The following is a 19,061-nucleotide window of genomic DNA, read 5'->3' as shown; positions in this document are numbered from 1 at the left end:
GGATAATGTCATGTAGCAAAACACATTGTGATGCTGTGAGTGAGACCAGAGGACAGCAGTAGCTGTTGTTTCCCTACCATACTTTAGTTGAGGTTTCAGCTTTCACCCAGCTGAGATGGGGTCAGAGACGTGTGGGTGTCAGTTTGTAAGGCAGGGGTGACAGTGAGAAGAAGCAGCAGCAGCAGCAGTGGAGGGGTCAAAGGCAGTGGGTTGCTGCAAAGACAAGGAGCGTGGTGGCCCATGGTATGAGGAAGAGCTCCTCCTCTGCCATCGGACCTGTTCTGATGGAGTGCACTGCATGGGACAAGTTTGACCAAAACCCTTTATTGGTAAAAGCATTTTCCTGAGAGAGGCCTCCTTCCAGGCCCTGGGCAGGCATTGGAGTGATGGTAGTGGCACCAGTGTCAGCAAGTTCCTCGTTCTCATGTCGTTGCACCCCAGAAAGTGAGATGCTGGGAGAGAGGGGCCTGTGCCAGGAGAGTGGCTGCTATGCTGCTCCCTCCAGTTGACCTCCTGTGTCTGTGTCCTTCAAAAGAGCAGGATGCTGCGAATACTGAATAGTGGAAAGGAAGGGAAGGAGTTCCAGGTGCTGTGGCTGGGAGCAGGCAGCAGGGCAGGCAGGTGTGCCTGAGGACTGGCCACCTCCTTTCTCATCCAGGCTCTTCCCAAGTCAGCTGCATGGGAGATGCAGCAACAGGGCAGCCTTGAAAACCCTGCTTAGGGGAACCCCTTCAGGAGCTAAGGCACCCTGTCCCTCCCCAAAGCTCTTGTGCTGCAGCTGTAAGGTACGTTTTTCCTTCCGTGGGCTTTTATGCTGTTGCTGCCAAGGATGCCCCTTTCTCCTTGTTCTCCTGTGCCTGTCCTGTGCTTTCAAACAGTGCCCAGAGATGTGGTGTCTGAGGGTCTGTGCTGGCTTCAGCACAGTGCCGGGGCCACGGGATCTCTGCTGAGCTCAACCATGAGCAGGAGGGTTCCCTGCACAGAGCATGGGCTCTTCGCTCTGGGTTATGTCAGATCCTCCCAATGCTCATCTCTGGGCCCTGATTCCTCAAAAGGCTTGGATGCTTTTTGAGAAGGCAGTATAGCATGCTCAGCCTGCCTGTTTGGACTGTTTGAATTTAGGTGGAGGTAGTGTTTGCTGTACCTTGTTCCTGCTATTCAGTGTCTCACCTTTTTCCGGCACGTAACAACTCAAATCCGTCGTTCACTTGAGCGATGGGCAGCGTGTGTGTGATCAGCAAGTCTGAGTTGAACTTCTTTTCCAAATAGCTGGAAACTAATTTGGGCATAGAATCTCTTATCTTCCAACCTAGAAATGGGAGAGTGCAGCCCCAGTGAATAATTGGAGGAATGCTGTTCTGGCAAGATAGTGTTGCTGTGAGGGTCAGGACTGGGTGACACGTACTGATGCCCTTATCTTGTGAGAAATTCTCCTCTCCTTAGGATGAGAGTGAGTTAGCATAGACAGTTCTGTGTGTTGAACTGTATGAAACAGCATGTTTGATGCCTATGTATAAAATGGAAATACAGCACTCGTCTTTAATCGTGGTTTTTTTTTCCTGAAAATCCTCTCAAAGAGCCTTCCTAGGACATGGCCAAGCTTGAAAAGTTTTTTGTGACTAAGAGGTTAGTGAATAATTATTATGAGGAAAAGTGTTTTTTCTCCTACAGCTGAGGACATTGCTCAGATAGGAGGACTCATTTTCAAGGGGAGAGCTATTAATATGGCCTGAGGGGTATTTGTTCCAGATACATTCGGAAATTACTGTGAAAGGAAAAGCCTTGAAATATTTAAAATGTTTTCCTAAGCTTCATACCTCCGAGCAGAGTCCCCTTCCATGTACGCCCAGACAGCAGAAGCATAGGATCAATGGAAAGCATTGAACCAGAAGGCAGTTCCCCAACCATCACGCAGATGCCAGTGTTCATATTACAGGAGGCCAGGGCAGCAATCTGAGGGGCAGGCAGGTGAATTGGAGAATGTGCTGATGAGTTTGCCAGAAAAGCATTATTTCTGTGCAGTCATCTGCCCCTCACTGCTGATCTGAAAACACATAGTTCCTTGTGCAGCAGATCTGGGGAGCTCAGTGCCTGTCCTGAGGCTTGTAGGTGGTTTTCCCCCAAAGCCAATGGATTGCCTTTCTGGGCAAAGATGTGCCCAGCAGTGCAGGCAACAGGCAAGGAACTGCCCACTGGGGTGAATTTGACCCTGACGGTAGCCTGTGAATGAGCAGGGAGGGACGACGTGTGCTGAAATGCCACCTACCATAGTATCTGCATGCCCGATGACCTCGAAGGAGTAGTCCACGCCGTGGCCAGTCATCTCCGTGAGCACCTCCTGGATGGGCTTCTTGAAGTCCCGAGGACTGACGCAGTCGGTGGCTCCCAGCTCCTTGGCCTTGGCCAACTTGTCCTTGTTGATATCAATGGCAATGATGCGGGAAGCTCCAGCTGCCTTGCAGCCCATGACAACAGAGAGGCCAACTCCTCCAACGCCAAAGACGGCGCAGGTGGAGCCTGGTTTTACCTGCACAATGTGGGGGGCCCTGTGAGTCTTCAGTGTGAAGAGGAGGTTTCTGTTTCACAGGGTTGGGGAGGGTGCAAGAGCGGCCATGGTATTCACTCCTGAATACCAACCTTGGCGGTGTTGATGGCAGCCCCGTAGCCTGTGGAAAACCCACAGCCGAGCAGGCAGACCTTGTCGAGAGGTGCAGCGGCATCTATCTTGGCAACAACGTACTCTGGGACGACGGTGTATTCTGCAAAGGTGCTGACCCACAGGAAGTGGTGGATCTGCTTCCCTTTGCAAGTGAACCGGCTGGTCTTGTCAGGCAGCAGGCTTTGTGATTCGGACAAGCTGTTGGGAGGTAAAGCACCCATGGGGTTGTCAGTGTTGCTGAGAGACAGCTGACCCCATTGGAAGATAGAGGAAGGAGAGGGAAACTCACTGGCACTTCAGGCAGTAGTTTGATTCAGGATTCAGGCAGAAGCTGCATTCCCCGCAATGAGGGAGGGGAACTGGGATGACTTTGTCACCTGCAGCAAAGCGCATGCCGGTTAGGTACTTCTTGCTCAGCAGGCCCTGAGAGTGCTGCCTGTTGGAGGCACTCTGCTGAGCTTTCCACCAGCAGCATCCTACCACAAACCCTGTGCTTTCTGTGTCAGGAGGAAATGCTCGTGTGCGTGGGGAACAGGCGAGGAAAGTGTATGCGACAGTCCAGTGCAATGAGTGTGCACTCAGGTTTTGAGCCACTGACGCAGGAGCCGGGGGGAATTTCTGATCTCTGGGCAGCCTCATGCTCTTTGAGAGCTGACTCCTGGGTGTGTGTTTGTGTGTGTCTTACCTGGTTTCACAGAGGTCACTCCTTCTCCAACGCTTTCCACAATCCCAGCTCCTTCGTGGCCTGGGATAACTGGGAAATCCATGTTAGGAAAGCAGCCTTCCAAAACGTGTTCATCTGTGTGACAGATGCCTGTGGCCACAATCTGTTTGGAGAGGAAAGAGCAGATGAGCTTCAGAAACAATCTGGCATGTGTTTAACCCAGTTTGTGGAAGGATTTTTCACAGGGCTTCTCTGGACAGTGAAGGCCTATTGGGAGACACAGATCCCTGAGGGGTATGTTCAAGGTATAAGCACAAGAAAAGCACTTTGCACCAGGCAGAAGAAAAAACGATAGAAAGGTGTTTTTACCTTGATACGGACTTCACCTGCCTTTGGAGGTGCAACCTCCACCTCCTCAACAGAGAGTGGCTTGCCCACAGCCCAGGCAACAGCAGCTCTGCATCTGATCACCTGGAAGTAAGAGAAGGGATTACGCTGCATGGGAATGTTTGCCTTTGGCCCGCGGTTGGGGACGGTCGTCCTGCAATCTCGTGAACAGAGCTGCGCGTGGTGTGTCTCTGCAGACCGAGGCATGCACTGCTGGCGCTCCACAACTGTCCTGTGCTGTTTCCTGGGGGACTTGCTGGGTGTGTGGGAAGTGGTGGCTCAGCAGAAACACAGTTACACTCAGCTGTATGTGAATGTAAGTGATGTTCGATAAGCACCAGCATAGCGTGAAGTATGAAATGCCAAGATGATGTGACCAGTCTGTAGGGGATAAGGCTTGTGTTTCCCTGGGAGCGTGCACCTGGAAAAAGCCACCTGCCTTGTGTCTGTGGGAGAGGGTTGCTCTGCGGGTAGCCCTCTGCCAGCTGCTGCAGCACAGGAGAGTCTGCAGGCCCTGCTAGGCGTGGTGTCCTCCCAACAGCACCCAGTGCTAATGCCCTGCCCGTCCTGTTGCTGATCTGTGCTAAGGGGAAGGTGAAGACAGCTCTGGCCCCTCTCCTGTTTACCATGTGAGTTCCCAAGCGCACTTTCAGTAGGTGACGTGGAGAATATACCTGAAGGGAAGAGAATCTGATGTACTGGGTGGATTTGAGAGCAACACGTGCACTTCTATATCTTCAGGGCAGAAGGACAGCATGAGTACTGGTGGGAATGCCTGTTAAAGCTTTCCTGTTGATCTGACAAGATGTAGGGCTGAAGGTACCTAACATGGGTTAAGGAACAGTCCCAATCTGGCTGGCATCTGGATAATTTTTTCACTTGCCAAAAGGACGTTTTGTGTGTGGCGTCTCCCAAACTCCGAGCTGATCACCCCAGAGCTGACTTGATGTAAGTTTGCAGCTTGAAACGTGTTTTTTCAGCAGAAAGATTGAATGTGAGAGATGAGCTGCTGCAAGATTAGACCTCTGAAGAGCTATTTCCCTGCCAGAGAGGGAGCGCAGAGCCAGGCTGGTCTGGAGGGTGTTTTTCAGAGTGGTACAACTCAGTATTTTCGTTCCTGAGCTGCTGGGCAGAACAGGAGAGGAGTGTGCTACCTAACACAGGTAGCAACATGTGCAGCTGCGTGAAAGCAGAAGCTCATATAGTTGAAAGGAGTTTGGATGGGTTATGGGAGTAAGGTCAGAGGAAAGAGGGCGTGCAGTAGAGGTGCACAGACTGAGCCGTTTGCAGACTTTTCCCCCAAGAGCCAGGTGCCTGGGAAAGGGAGATGGGAAATGAGTTGTCCTTACTTTTCCAGAAGTGGCCATGTGGTCTTAGCAGAGCTGTTGCTGGAGCAGGCTGGAGGGAAGCTGCCGCTTGTGTGGCCGAAGCCCCGTGTTGCAGACCGGACCCGCTGTGGAGCTGGAGCACTCCCGGGCACCCACTGGCTAAGGCTGAGGCAGGGAGCCTGGGAGCGTAGAGGGAGTCCTGGTGTGGGACCGTCGCCGGAGAGCAGGGAGGAGTGGCTACGCTGTGTGTGATGCCGGAGGCTGAGGAGCACAGAGAGCGTGTGCGAAGGAGCTGGAGAGCAGCAGGGAGATGCCAATGGGCAGCAGTCACACTCCTCGAGCTGTGGGCAGAGTCCTCTGGGGAGGCTTTTATTGGTGGCTCTGCGTTGGGCCCATGCTGTTCCCTCCCTGCCTGAAGGGCACAGAGAGCTCAGAGAGATTTTCCTCCTCGGATTGGTTCTGGCAGGTGTGGAGGGAGGAGGTTGGCTCTGCAGGGTCCCCTTCTTGCCAAGGGGTAGCGTTTGACCAGGCAGTTGTTCACACCAAGGTATTTACAAAAGGATTAAAAATGACACAAAGAGAAAAAAAGACAGTAAAAATCATGGTATGGTGGAGAAAGGTGCAGGCCCTTTTGGAGTGAAGCTTAACTGTCTGTGGTACTCAGCTGTTTTCACCTGAGTAGCAAGGGAAGAATGTATTAGGAACAGGCATTTTTCAAGACCACATTTGTTTCACTCAGGTGTGACCAGTTTTTTGAAGGAGTTTTACTCCCCCAGGCTCTCCTGGTTCTCAGAGATCTGTTTCTGTGGAGGCATCAGGCAAGGTGATTTACAGGAGACTGCGTGAGCAAGAGGCCTTGTTGGAGGACCAGGCTAAGATGGGCATGCTGTGTGTGACCCTCAGGTTTGGGAAGTGCTTCTGCACTTGGGAAGACATCAGCCCCAGGTTTCTGTGTTCAGGGGACTGCTTGGAGAGGTTTGTATTGGTGCTTGCTACGGCATGTCACAGCCCTCTTTTCATGGGGTAAGGGGGAAAGTCCGCAGCAGCAGGAGCACTTGCTGTTGGCAGGCCAAACCCCCAGCTCCCAAATGTCCTGAACCTGTCTCCCGCTTCACCGATGCAGGCCGGCAGCATTACTGTGCCCCAGCAGCAGGGTGAGTTATTGCCTGGGGCATGGTGGCCGTGTGGTGTGGCAGCGGCTCCAGCTGCATGGAAGTGCTGCTGGGCAGCGTGTTCCCCAGCCTTGCTGGTCAAGCCCAACCTCTGTGTGGTGATGGCCAGGTGATGCCACGGAGCTGAGAAGCAGGAGCAGTGGAGGGCGCAAAGGCAGTTGGTTGCTGCTGCGACAAGGAGCGTGGTGGCCCGTGGTATGAGGAGGAGCTCCTCCTGTGCCGTGGGACCTGTGCTGATGGAGTGCACTGCATGGGACGAGTTTGACCAAAACCCTTTATTGGTAAAAGCATTTTCCTGAGAGAGGCCTCCTTCCAGGTCCTGGGCAGTCATGGGAGCGATGGTGGAAAGGAAGGGGAGGAGTTCCAGGTGCTGTGGCCGGGGTGTTCAGGAGCAGGCAGCAGGGTAGGCAGGTGTGCCTGAGGACTGGCCACCTCCTTTCTCATCCAGGCTCTTCCCAAGTCAGCTGCATGGGAGATGCAGCAACAGGGCAGCCTTGAAAACCCTGCTTAGGGGAACCCTTCAGGAGCTAAGGCACCTTGTCCCTCCCCAAAGCTCTTGTGCTGCAGCTGTAAGGTACGTTCTTCCTTCTGTGGGCTGTTATGCTGTTGCTGCCAAGGATGCCCCTTTCTCCTTGTTCTCCTGTGCCTGTCCTGACATAATTCCCTTCTTGTATAATAGCTTTTAAAAACCAAAAGATGTCTCTTAATGTTAAGATGCAAAATGATTAGTCTTGATCTGAAAAGAATGCAGCATTTGTGAAATCGGAAGACTTCATGCTGTGGACAACCAGCTCTATAGTTGAATCACGTGTCCTTCACGCATGTTATCCTGTCAGTTCCCTCAGCAGATGTGGTGGAGCAAAGATGTGATTCTTCTTCAGGATTAGTTTCTTTCCTGTCGTTTGCAGTCTTCACTTGTCTTGGAATGTAGAGTGATGGTTAGGTGCTTAGCTGAAGACAAAAATATCCCTTAGTATTTTTCCTTAAAGCATCCCTGAGATACCCCCCTGCCTCAACTCACAAACCCAGTGTTTATGTGAAGACAACTCAGGTTTCAGAATTGCCAGCTGCCCTGCTTGCAGTTGTGAAGTGCCATGGGCAGCTGGCATCTCTGCAAAGCTTTTGAAAGGTAAGTGAATGGGGGGGGAGTTGGTACTGAGATCCTGTTGCTGTGCAGCTTTGTGTATACCTGAAGAGAGGAGGATGTTTTTTCCTTATCCGATTAATAGAGGCGTAAGAAAATCCAACTTGTATGTCAATAGGCATGGATCTAATGATTAACTTTTTAACGACAGATACTGTGTATCTGCGATCAACAATATTTGTTATCCTGACTTGCTCTATGTGTTCACCTATCAGACAAGTTCTAATAACTGACCTGTTAGGCCACGTGTTTGTACAGATAGGCAGAGACCTCTGGGTCTTTGTCTTCATCTTGGTATCAGCGTTGTGCCCCCCGTTGTGTGTTAAGTTTGTTTCCTGTCTGTATCAGGGTGGTGGAAAACTGGAAGAATATTTGACAGAAATCACTCTGTGGAATAGACTCTGCAATGCACGTATGAGGGCCAAGTACAAATTTTATCTTTTCCCCTGCCTGCAGTAGTTCAAGCAGTTCAATAATTGTTAATGAAGAGACAAAGGCAGATAGTAATGCCTCTATTAATGCCTTTGTTAATGCCTCAGCGTTAGATTTCTGTCTTTGGTTTTTACTGGGCACCAGTTTCAGAGACAATCTTTGCATTTCTGCTCAGGGGAACAAACTAGATCATATCCCAGCAGGTACGGCCTCACACTTGTTAGCGAGATTGATAACTGAGCATTCTTTGAGGTGCCCCGTTGCTTTAATTTCCATTAGGGCAGGAATATTGTATGCCTCATAAACAATAGGGAACGGGGGGTGGAGGCAAGTGACGTGAGGAATGTGAGAGCTAGACCTGCCCCGACAGGCTGTACGTGGAAGAGCTGTAACAAAAATATGTCTTGGAGCTGAGCACTTGGCACTAGAGAGACCATTCACTTGTGGATCATTTTGATCTGTATTTCAGGTGCAGGGGGAAGATGAGCATTGGTGCTCAGCAAACTTGTACTTTTTCATAGGTTTCTTTGCGTACCTTTGGTAGCCTCCGTCAGACTGTGAGAGCAGGTGATGTATAATTTCCAGGAATAAGCATTTTTAGAATGAAGTTTTGAAGGTTTTCAGTATTCAGCCTGGTCTGCCTGCAATCTGTTGTGACTTGTGGTATGGGTTATGTACCTTGCAAGAGAAAAACTGTTTCACTTGTCCTGAGCAGCCGAAGATGTGACATTCCTTGAAAAAAAACATTGGCCTGTTGTCTTGCACTTATCTGTACAACAGAGTGGTTTTTATTACTGGGAGCAGTGCTGTCCGTTTGATAACCTGGAAGCGATAGAGGGGATTATGCTGCGTGAGAATGATGGTTTGGCTGTGATGCGCGGCAAGGGAGGGTGATCTTACAAGTGTGTAGAAACAGAACTGCACAGCACGTATCTCTGCACGCTGGAGCAGGCGCTGCTGGAGTTCCACCTCTGTCCTGTGCTGTTTCCTGGAAGACTTGCCAGGTGAGGAGGGGGAGAGCAGAACCACAGGAGTGCTGAGATGTCCATGAAGCCAAGTCATGGTCAATAAGCAGTGGCGTAGTTTAAGGTCTGAGGAAATGCCATTTGTGCTTTCTCAGACAGAGTTTCTCTCTTGGGAAGTTATTGGATTTTTGTAGTATCATCCTGTGCGACTGGACAGGTTGTGATCTGATGGGGAGTGTGGACCCTGCGTGTTCACAGGAAAGCTGCTAAATGGAGACTCGGAGCTGCTGCATGTGGCCCTGGACCCACGTGGAGTAGCTCAGAGGCAGAGAGCCCTTGGGAAGGTCTGTCAGAAACAAGCTGTCGAGAGCTGCACAAGCACACAAAGAAAGGAATCCTCAGCTGAGGGTGGGTGGGAATCTGCAGGGAGGAATGCTTTCGGACAGTATGAACTGTCCAACTGACAGCATGACCTTACTGCTCAGGTGAGTCCAGAGAAACAAATGACTGAAGTTTGGGTCTTAATTTGATTCTACACCCACGTGTTTAAGGATCTTTTTCTGTTAAAGTCTAATCTCTTGGTAAACTTATCCTCAAATCATTAACCTAGCTGGGCCACTCAAGGACTCTTTCTGCTGACACAGACAAGCAAGTCCTCGTTAGCACGCAGTCCTCTTACTCCATTCACATGCTCTCCTACCCAGCTACCATGCACGCGAGTGCCTACAAGCTCTGATTTATACTTCCAGAAGATAAGTCAATGTTGACCATGTTTGCAGAGGTAGAAATAGCCTCTGCTCCTGTTTCCACGTTACGAATGCGGAAAGCAGCAAGATGCTTTATGGCTGATTTCTTGTTTGCAGTCACCTGTTTCTTCCCATTTACTCTGTAGTCTCACTTAAAGGTTAAGAAACCTCCTTCGTATTTACTGGCAACAAATAACAGTACTTTTATGCACATTGATATTTCTTCGTGTTGTTTCACAAGCTTCAGATGCACTTCTGTACCTTGGCCAAAGGTGTGAAACCATCCTGATAAAACAGCTAAAACACCCCCAAGAAAGAGGTACGATTTACTTCAATAGCGTTTACTAAAATGATGAGTTCAAACACACGGTCACCATAAGTTTTATTCTCTGTAGTAATTTCCTTGCCCAACAGGTAATGGAATGCTAAAATCATTCAGGACAGGTTCTGACCTCGAGTTTTACTGTGCTGAGCTGCATGCCCGGATCAGTGAAGCTTGTAGTGTTACGAAGGCCCAAAGAATCAGTTTCCTTCTTCTCTTTTTTTTTTTTTTTAATTAAAAGATTGCACATTGAAAGGCCTTTAAAAAAAAATCCAAACTTCTCATAAGACCTGTGAGAGCAGCAGGTCCTATAATTCATAATGGGCTATTTAAAGAAAATTGCAGCACAATACAGAGGATTTAAAGGCAGAATCAGGAGAAAGAAGTATGAGGGACAAGATTATTTCCTTTATAAACGCTGTGCTTGAAGTCTGGGGTTTGAGCTTGATGCTTTTATGCAAGGGTGGTGGTGGTGGTGGTAGACCTTTCAGGAATGTCTTGGTTTGTATTTCGTATCAGTTGTAGTGGAGGATGATGAAATTTGTACTGGTGCTGAGCCATGTGCTGCTTAGCAACTGGGAATCCTAAAACACCAGGACGCTGCGAATACTGCAATATAAAAGGACAAGTTAAGGACTGCAGAAAAGCTCCTGGGCTAATGTCAGCAAAAACACTGCTGTGTTCTCTGAAAATGTAGGCTCTCACTGTGAAGCAGGGTACTCCCTCGCTGCCCTGCCGCAGCCCCAGCTGGCAGCACAGTGACAGAGCAGATGTGCAAACGTTGCTGCAGATGCAGAGAAGAAAATTCCTGCAAGACTGCAAAGCCTTCACTCATGAAGCCTGGGGCTCTTGCCAGTTAATCACCAAATACAGGCTGGGAGGTCCTTGGAGGGGGGCTTAGACACATCTTGCCAGTTACCAATGGCTCTAAGGGCAAGCTCTGATTGGTAGAACTTATTCTGGGCTGAACCACCAAAGTGTTTAACTTGGTAAAAGTGGCCAGCTGCAACATGCCTCTGTCTTCAGGTTGACTGTCAGTATCTTAGGAAAGCTGATGGTGTATCTGTCCTCAGCGCTTTCGCCTGTTTGTTACACTAAAATCTAAGCCTAACATTTAGAGCACATCTAAAATGAGTATGGTCAAAAAATGCGGTGTGTGCTGCGTAGCTAGAACCTGAGAACAAACCTCAGAGGCTAAATTCTTCTGTGCTGAGCATAAGTTTTTACCTTCGGGTTATGTCAGATCCTCCCAACGCTGATCTTTGGGCCCTGATTCCTCAAAAGGCTTGGATGCTTTTTGAGAAGGCAGTATAGCATGCTCAGCCTGCCTGTTTGGACTGTTTGAATTTAGGTGGAGGTGGTGTTTGCTGTACCTTGTTCCTGCTATTCAGTATCTCACCTTTTTCCTGCACGTAACAACTCAAATCCGTCGTTCACTTGAGCGATGGGCAGCGTGTGTGTGATCAGCAAGTCTGAGTTGAATTTCTTTTCCAAGTAGCTGGAAATTAATTTGGGCATAGAATCTCTCATCTTCCAACCTAGAAATGGGAGAGTGCAGCCCCAGTGAATAATTGGAGGAATGCTGTTCTGGCAAGGTAGTGTTTGGTTTACGTAGTGAGGGGGCTACAGTGGCAGCTTCTGTGAGAAGCTACCTGAAGTTTCTCCTTTGTCCTGTGGACTTGGCCAGCTCCACGGCAGACCTGCAGCTGATACCTGCAGTTGGCTGAGACCAAGCCAACTGACAATGGTGATAAAGCCTCTGTGATAATGTGTTTAAGAAGAGGACAATAAAAATAGAAATGAAGTCAGAGAGGTGGAGGTGCAGGCGTTTCAGACCTCACCCTCTGGCCTCCCACTGGGTGACTGTGTGGGCCTGGTCAACAGAAGGGAAGACAGGAGATGTGAGAGAACATGAGAGGTGTCTGCCTGAGTCCATTTGTGAAAAATTGCTTGTGAGAGGAATGGCTGCAGACACCAAAGTCAGTGAAGAAGGGAGAGGAGTAAAGTTGCTCCCGGCAGACATTCCCCTGCAGCCCTTAGTGCAGGTGAGGCAGGTTGTCCCCCTGCAGCCCATGGAGGCCTGCGGAGGAGCAGAGGTCCACCTGCAGCACGTGGAGGACCCCATGCTGGAGCAGGCAGGTGCTCCCAAAGAAGGCTATGGCCCCTGGGAAGCCCACACTGGAGCAGGCTCCTGGCAGGACCTGTGGACCTATGGAGAAAGGAGTCCGTGCTGGAGCAGGTTTGCTGACAGGGATTGTGACCCCGTGGGGAACTCATGCTGGAGCAAGGGAAGAGTGTGAGGAGTTCTTCCCCTGAGGAGTAGGGACCGACAGAAACAGTGTGTGATGAACTGACTGCAACCCCTGTTCCCTGTTACCCCTGTTCTGCTTGGGGTAGGAGGTGGAGGTAGTTGGGAGTGAAGTTAAGTGCAGGAAGGGGGGAGGGGTGGGGGGAAGGGAAGGTGTTCTTAAGATGTGGTGGTGGTTTTTTTTTTTTTCCCCTCTCATTATCCTTTTTTTAAAAATAGTTAATAAATTAAATTAGTTTTCCCCAAGTCAAGTCGGTTTTGCCTGCAGCAGTAACTTGAGTGATCTCCCTCTGTCCTTACCTCAGCCCTCTAGCCTTTTATGTTATCTCTCCCCCATTCCCTCGGAGAGTTGGGGTTGTGAGGGAGCAACTCTGTAAGGCTTAGTCCCGAGCGAGACTAAGACATAAGGTAACGTTTGTAGAGTTTGCTAGTGCCAACAGTGTTAAGAGTTCTCCGAGCAGAATATCAGAGCCGACCAACAGCTTGTCCCCTCTACCAGACTGTGCTGACCGGTAGAATATACTTGAGGCTGTATCCTTGTAAAGCGCAGGAGCTACTTCTTGGAGTGGATCAAAATTAATAAGATGAGGGTAAAAATTTGAGAGGATCCATTCTTTGAGCTTAAAGTATAGCTGGAGGGAGTGAGAAGATCCTTAAGTTGCACCAGCCCCTCCTCTGGCATAAGACAGAAGCACTTACATTGCAATGAAATGTAAGCCGAGATCAATTTCTGGGGGTTAAGATGACTGTATATGAGAGTGGCCACTTCTGAAAGGCCAGGTGGCGGGTACGTGTGTGATAGAGGGGTAGGCATGAGAGAAAGCAAGAGAGTGGGAGAGGGAAGAAGAGTCTTGTAGTGGAAGAAGAGAGCAAGGTTCAGCAGGAGGGTGGTAGTGTGGCAACAAGGAATTGCTTTCACAGGACATTTATGGTCTTCCTACACATGCTGTACGGTCAGAACTGAGAGAGACTAGTACTGGTGCCTTTACCTAGTAAGAAATTTCCCTCTCCTTGAGGGGAGAGTGGTTTTGTCTTTGTTTTAGTTTCCAGTTAGCACAGACGGTTGCATGTGTTGAACTGTATGAAATAGTTACAGGTTATTTTTCATGCCTATATATACAGTGGAAATGCAATGCTCTTGTTTAGTTGTGGTATTTTTTTTTTTCTATAAAGTCCTCTCAAAGAGGCTTCCTGAGACATGGCTTGAAATGTTTTTGGTGACCAAGAGGTGAGTGAATAATGACTACAAGGAAAAGTATCTTGTCCTACAGCTGAGGACATTGCTTGGATGGGAAAACTAATTTTCAAGGTGAGAGTTACTCATGTGCACTGAAGGGTACCTGTTCCACAGACACACCAGTGATAACTGACACAGAGAAGGCTGAGGTACTCAACAATTTTTTTTTGCTTCAGTTTTCAATGGTAGCCTCTCTTCCCACATCTCTCAAGTCCCTGAACCTCAAGGCAGGGTCTGTGGGAATGAAGTCCCTCTCATCAGAAGTGAAGATCAGGTTTGAGACCGCCTCCAGAACATACATTAAGTCCATGGGACTTATCAAGATGCATCTCGGAGTCCTGAGGGAATAGGCTGATGCAGTTGCCATGCTACTTTCCATCACATTTAAAAAGTTGTGGCAGTCAGGCAAAGGCCCCAGTGACTGGAGAAAGGGAAACATCACACCCATTTTTAAAAAGGGTGAAAGAAGGGCCCTAGCAGCTATTGACCAGTCAGCCTCACCTCTGTGCCTGGTAAGAGCATGGAACAAATCATCCTGGAAGATATGTCAACACATGTGGAAGACAGAGAGGTGACATGGCTCCCCAAGGGCAAATGGTGCCTAAGTAAGGCCATAGTGGCCTTCTATGATGGAGAGACTGCAGCAGTGGAGGAGGGAAGAGCTATAGATGTTGTCTGCTTGGACTTCTGTAAGGCCTTTGATATAGTGCCCCACAACATTCTGGCTGCTAATTTGGAGAGAGATGGCTTTTACGGGTGGACTGTTAGATGGATAAGTAATTGGGTGTACGGCCATGTCCCAGGAGTTATAGTGAATGGCTCAATGACCAAGTGGAAGCCTTGGCAGGCATGAGGTTCCCATGGGAACCTCATGAAGTATGAAGTTCAGCAAGGTCAAGTGCAAGGTCCTGCACCTGGGTTGGGGCAATCCCCAGTGTCAGTATAGAGCCGAGACTGAATAGACTGAGAGCAGCCCTGCAGAGGACTTGAGGGTACTGGTGAATGAAAAATTGGATGTGAACTGGCAATGTGCACTTGCAGCCCTGAAAGCCAATGGTATCCTGGGCTGTAGAAAAAGAAGCCCTCGTCCTATCACAACAGGCCCTACTGAACAGCCTCTCCCCATCTTTCTTGTAGGCCCCCTTGAGGTACTGGAAGACCACTATAAGGTCTCCCCGGAGCCTTTTCTTCTCCAGGATGAACAGCCCCAACTCTCTCAGCCTGTCCTCATAGGAAAGGTGCTCCAGCCCTCTGATCATCTTTGTGGCCCTCCTCTGGACCTTCTCCAACTGGTCCATGTCCTTCTTGTGCTGGGGGCTCCAGAACTGGACACAGTACTCCAGGTGGGGTCTCACCAGAGCAGAGTAGAGGGGGAGAATCACTTACCTTGACCTGCTGGCCACGCTTCTCTTGATGCAACCCAGGATGTGGTTGGCCTTCTGGGCCGCAAGGGCACATTGCTGGCTCATGTTGAGCTTCTCGTCCACCAGCAGGTCAAAGGAGGTGATTCATCCCTTCTGCTCCACTCTCGTGAGATGTCACCTGCAGTACTGTGTCCAGCTCTGGGCTCCCCAGCGCAAGAAAGGCATGGACCTTTGAGAGCAGATCCAGAGGAGGGCCACAAAAATGATCAAAAGGCTGACCTGTCTCTAATGAAGAAAGGCTGAGAGAGCTGGGTTTGTTCAGCCTGGAGAAGAGAAGGCTCTGGGGAGACCTTATTGCAACCTTTTGCTACTTAAAGAGATCTTAAAGATAGAAACGTTTTACAAAGACTTGCAGTGACAGGACAAGGGGCAGTGTTTTTAAACAGAAAGAGGGTAGATTTGGATTGGACACATGGAGTAAATTTTTTATGATGAGGGTGGTGAGACACTGGAGGGAGGTTGCCCAGAGAAGTTGTGGATGTGCCATCATTGGAAGTGTTCAAGGTGAGGTTGAATGAGGCTTTGAGCAACCTGTTCAAGTTAAAGATGTCCCTGCACATAGCAAAAGGCTTTGAGTAGATGATCTTAAAAGTTTCCTTCCAATGCAAACCATTCTATGATTCTGTGATTTGGAAAATACCACAAAAGGAAAACATTGAAATATGTAAAATATTTTCCTGAATTTCATACCTCCGAGCAGAGTCCCCTTCCATGTACGCCCAGACAGCAGAAGCATAGGATCAATGGAAAGCATTGAACCAGAAGGCGGTACCCCAACCATCACGCAGATGCCAGTGTTCATATTGCAGGAGGCCAGGGCAGCAATCTGAGGGGCAGGCAGGTGAATTGGAGAATGTGCTGATGAGTTTGCCAGAAAAGCATTATTTCTGTGCAGTCATCTGCCCCTCACTGCTGATCTGAAACTGCATAGTTCCTTGTGCAGCAGATCTAGGGAGCTCAGTGCCTGTCCTGAGGCTTGTAGGTGGTTTTCCCCCAAAGCCAATGGATTGCCTTTCTGGGCAAAGATGTGCCCAGCAGTGCAGGCAACAGGCAAGGAACTGCCCACTGGGGTGAATTTGACCCTGACGGTAGCCTGTGAATGAGCAGGGAGGGACGACGTGTGCTGAAATGCCACCTACCATGGTATCTGCATGCCCGATGACCTCGAAGGAGTAGTCCACGCCGTGGCCAGTCATCTCCGTGAGCACCTCCTGGATGGGCTTCTTGAAGTCCCGAGGACTGACGCAGTCGGTGGCTCCCAGCTCCTTGGCCTTGGCCAACTTGTCCTTGTTGATATCAATGGCAATGATGCGGGAAGCTCCAGCTGCCTTGCAGCCCATGACAACAGAGAGGCCAACTCCTCCAACGCCAAAGACGGCGCAGGTGGAGCCTGGTTTTACCTGCACAATGTGGGGGGCCCTGTGAGTCTTCAGTGTGAAGAGGAGGTTTCTGTTTCACAGGGTTGGGGAGGGTGCAAGAGCGGCCATGGTATTCACTCCTGAATACCAACCTTGGCGGTGTTGATGGCAGCCCCGTAGCCTGTGGAAAACCCACAGCCGAGCAGGCAGACCTTGTCGAGAGGTGCAGCGGCATCTATCTTGGCAACAACGTACTCTGGGACGACGGTGTATTCTGCAAAGGTGCTGACCCACAGGAAGTGGTGGATCTGCTTCCCTTTGCAAGTGAACCGGCTGGTCTTGTCAGGCAGCAGGCTTTGTGATTCGGACAAGCTGTTGGGAGGTGCATGCATTTGCTGTTCATCAAGTAAAGCACCCATGGGGTTGTCAGTGTTGCTGAGAGACAGCTGACCCCATTGGAAGATAGAGGAAGGAGAGGGAAACTCACTGGCACTTCAGGCAGTAGTTTGATTCAGGATTCAGGCAGAAGCTGCATTCCCCGCAATGAGGGAGGGGAATTGGGATGACTTTGTCACCTGCAGCAAAGCGCATGCCGGTTAGGTACTTCTCGCTCAGCAGGCCCTGAGAGTGCTGCCTGTTGGAGGCACTCTGCTGAGCTTTCCACCAGCAGCATCCTACCACAAACCCTGTGCTTTCTGTGTCAGGAGGAAATGCTCGTGTGCGTGGGGAGCAGGCAAGGAAAGTGTATGCGACAGTCCAGTGCAATGAGTGTGCACTCAGGTTTTGAGCCACTGACGCAGGAGCCGGGGGGAATTTCTGATCTCTGGGCAGCCTCATGCTCTTTGAGAGCTGACTCCTGGGTGTGTGTTTGTGTGTGTCTTACCTGGTTTCACAGAGGTCACTCCTTCTCCAACGCTTTCCACAATCCCAGCTCCTTCGTGGCCTGGGATAACTGGGAAATCCACGTTAGGAAAGCAGCCTTCCAAAACGTGTTCATCTGTGTGACAGATGCCTGTGGCCACAATCTGTTTGGAGAGGAAAGAGCAGATGAGCTTCAGAAACAATCTGGCATGTGTTTAACCCAGTTTGTGGAAGGATTTTTCACAGGGCTTCTCTGGACAGTGAAGGCCTATTGGGAGACACAGATCCCTGAGGGGTATGTTCAAGGTATAAGCACAAGAAAAGCACTTTGCACCAGGCAGAAGAAAAAACGATAGAAAGGTGTTTTTACCTTGATACGGACTTCACCTGCCTTTGGAGGTGCAACCTCCACCTCCTCAACAGAGAGTGGCTTGCCCACAGCCCAGGCAACAGCAGCTCTGCATCTGATCACCTGGAAGTAAGAGAAGGGATTACGCTGCATGGGAATGTTTGCCTTTGGCCCGCGGTTGGGGACGGTCGTCCTGCAATCTCGTGAACAGAGCTGCGCGTGGAGTGTGTCTGCAGACCGAGGCATGCACTGCTGGCGCTCCACAACTGTCCTGTGCTGTTTCCTGGGGGACTTGCTGGGTGTGTGGGATGAGGTGCAGTGCAAGAGCATCCATCCGAAAGGGATGCTTTCTGTGTGGCATCTCCCAGACTCCGAGCTGATTGCCCAGAGCTGGTTTGCCATCAGGAAAATTCCCCTTGCGGCTTGAAATGTGTTTTTTTCAGCAGAAAGATTGAATGTGAGAGATGAGCTGCTGCAAGATTAGACCTCTGAAGAGCTATTTCCCTGCCAGAGAGGGAGTGCAGAGCCAGGCTGGTCTGGAGGGTGTTTTTCAGAGTGGTACAACTCAGTATTTTCGTTCCTGAGCTGCTGGGCAGAACAGGAGAGGAGTGTGCTACCTAACACAGGTAGCGACGTGTGCAGCTGCGTGAAAGCAGAAGCTCATATAGTTGAAAGGAGTTTGGATGGGTTATGGGAGTAAGGTCAGAGGAAAGAGGGCGTGCAGTAGAGGTGCACAGACTGAGCCGTTTGCAAACTTTTCCCCCAAGAGCCAGGTGCCTGGGAAAGGGAGATGGGAAATGAGTTGTCCTTACTTTTCCAGAAGTGGCCATGTGGTCTTAGCAGAGCTGTTGCTGGAGCAGGCTGGAGGGAAGCTGCCGCTTGTGTGGCCGAAGCCCCGTGTTGCAGACCGGACCCGCTGTGGAGCTGGAGCACTCCCGGGCACCCACTGGCTAAGGCTGAGGCAGGGAGCCTGGGAGCGTAGAGGGAGTCCTGGTGTGGGACCGTCGCCGGAGAGCAGGGAGGAGTGGCTACGCTGTGTGTGATGCCGGAGGCTGAGGAGCACAGAGAGCGTGTGCGAAGGAGCTGGAAGGCAGCAGTCACACTCCTCGAGCTGTGGGCAGAGTCCTCTGGGGAGGCTTTTATTGGTGGCTCTGCGTTGGGCCCATGCTGTTCCCTCCCTGCCTGAAGGGCACAGAGAGCTCAGAGAGATTTTCCTCCTCGGATTGGTTCTGGCAGGTGTGGAGGGAGGAGGTTGGCTCTGCACGGTCCCCTTCTTGCCAAGGGGTAGCATTTGACCAGGCAGTTGTTCACACCAAGGTATTTACAAAAGGATTAAAAATGACACAAAGAGAAAAAAAGACAGTAAAAATCATGGTATGGTGGAGAAAGGTGCAGGCCCTTTTGGAGTGAAGCTTAACTGTCTGTGGTACTCAGCTGTTTTCACCTGAGTAGCAAGGGAAGAATGTATTAGGAACAGGCATTTTTCAAGACCACATTTGTTTCACTCAGGTGCGACCAGTTTTTTGAAGGAGTTTTACTCCCCCAGGCTCTCCTGGTTCTCAGAGATCTGTTTCTGTGGAGGCATCAGGCAAGGTGATTTACAGGAGACTGCGTGAGCAAGAGGCCTTGTTGGAGGACCAGGCTAAGATGGGCATGCTGTGTGTGACCCTCAGGTTTGGGAAGTGCTTCTGCACTTGGGAAGACA

At 50.2% G+C, this 19,061-nt stretch overlaps 2 protein-coding genes across 4 annotated transcripts; both read right to left on the bottom strand.

Annotated features, from left to right (window-relative positions):
- Positions 1-291: 291 nt before the first annotated feature.
- On the bottom strand, positions 292-5,454 carry LOC147600870 (alcohol dehydrogenase 1-like). 2 transcript variants are annotated; one of them, XM_086746263.1, is made up of 9 exons: positions 5,060-5,454; positions 3,693-3,818; positions 3,345-3,486; positions 2,949-3,036; positions 2,638-2,857; positions 2,267-2,527; positions 1,818-1,953; positions 1,171-1,309; positions 292-553 (listed from the first exon to the last, which is right to left on the bottom strand). In XM_086746263.1, the coding sequence occupies exons 1-9, from the start codon at positions 5,075-5,077 to the stop codon at positions 529-531; spliced, it is 1,155 nt and encodes a 384-aa protein (XP_086602389.1). In that variant the 5' UTR covers positions 5,078-5,454; the 3' UTR covers positions 292-528. The 2 variants fall into 2 exon arrangements, with proteins under 2 accessions (XP_086602389.1, XP_086602390.1); XM_086746264.1 differs by having other exon boundaries at positions 3,693-3,794; positions 5,060-5,453.
- A 4,408-nt stretch (positions 5,455-9,862) lies between these two features.
- On the bottom strand, positions 9,863-18,437 carry LOC104482386 (alcohol dehydrogenase 1). Of its 2 annotated transcripts, XM_086746265.1 has the most exons (9): positions 18,169-18,437; positions 17,378-17,479; positions 17,030-17,171; positions 16,634-16,721; positions 16,299-16,518; positions 15,928-16,188; positions 15,479-15,614; positions 11,219-11,357; positions 9,863-10,428 (listed from the first exon to the last, which is right to left on the bottom strand). In XM_086746265.1, exons 1-9 carry the CDS (start codon positions 18,184-18,186, stop codon positions 10,404-10,406), a joined length of 1,131 nt encoding a protein of 376 aa, XP_086602391.1. In that variant the 5' UTR covers positions 18,187-18,437; the 3' UTR covers positions 9,863-10,403. The 2 variants fall into 2 exon arrangements, 1 of the variants encoding a protein (XP_086602391.1); XR_015258388.1 differs by lacking the exon at positions 9,863-10,428 and having other exon boundaries at positions 15,479-15,675; positions 15,870-16,188.
- Positions 18,438-19,061: the final 624 nt, after the last annotated feature.

The sequence above is a fragment of the Chlamydotis macqueenii genome, chromosome 4, assembly GCF_036417535.1.
Source record: "Chlamydotis macqueenii isolate bChlMac1 chromosome 4, bChlMac1.mat, whole genome shotgun sequence".
Classification (NCBI taxonomy): domain Eukaryota; kingdom Metazoa; phylum Chordata; class Aves; order Otidiformes; family Otididae; genus Chlamydotis; species Chlamydotis macqueenii.
This window is presented reverse-complemented; position numbering and strand designations above follow the sequence as displayed.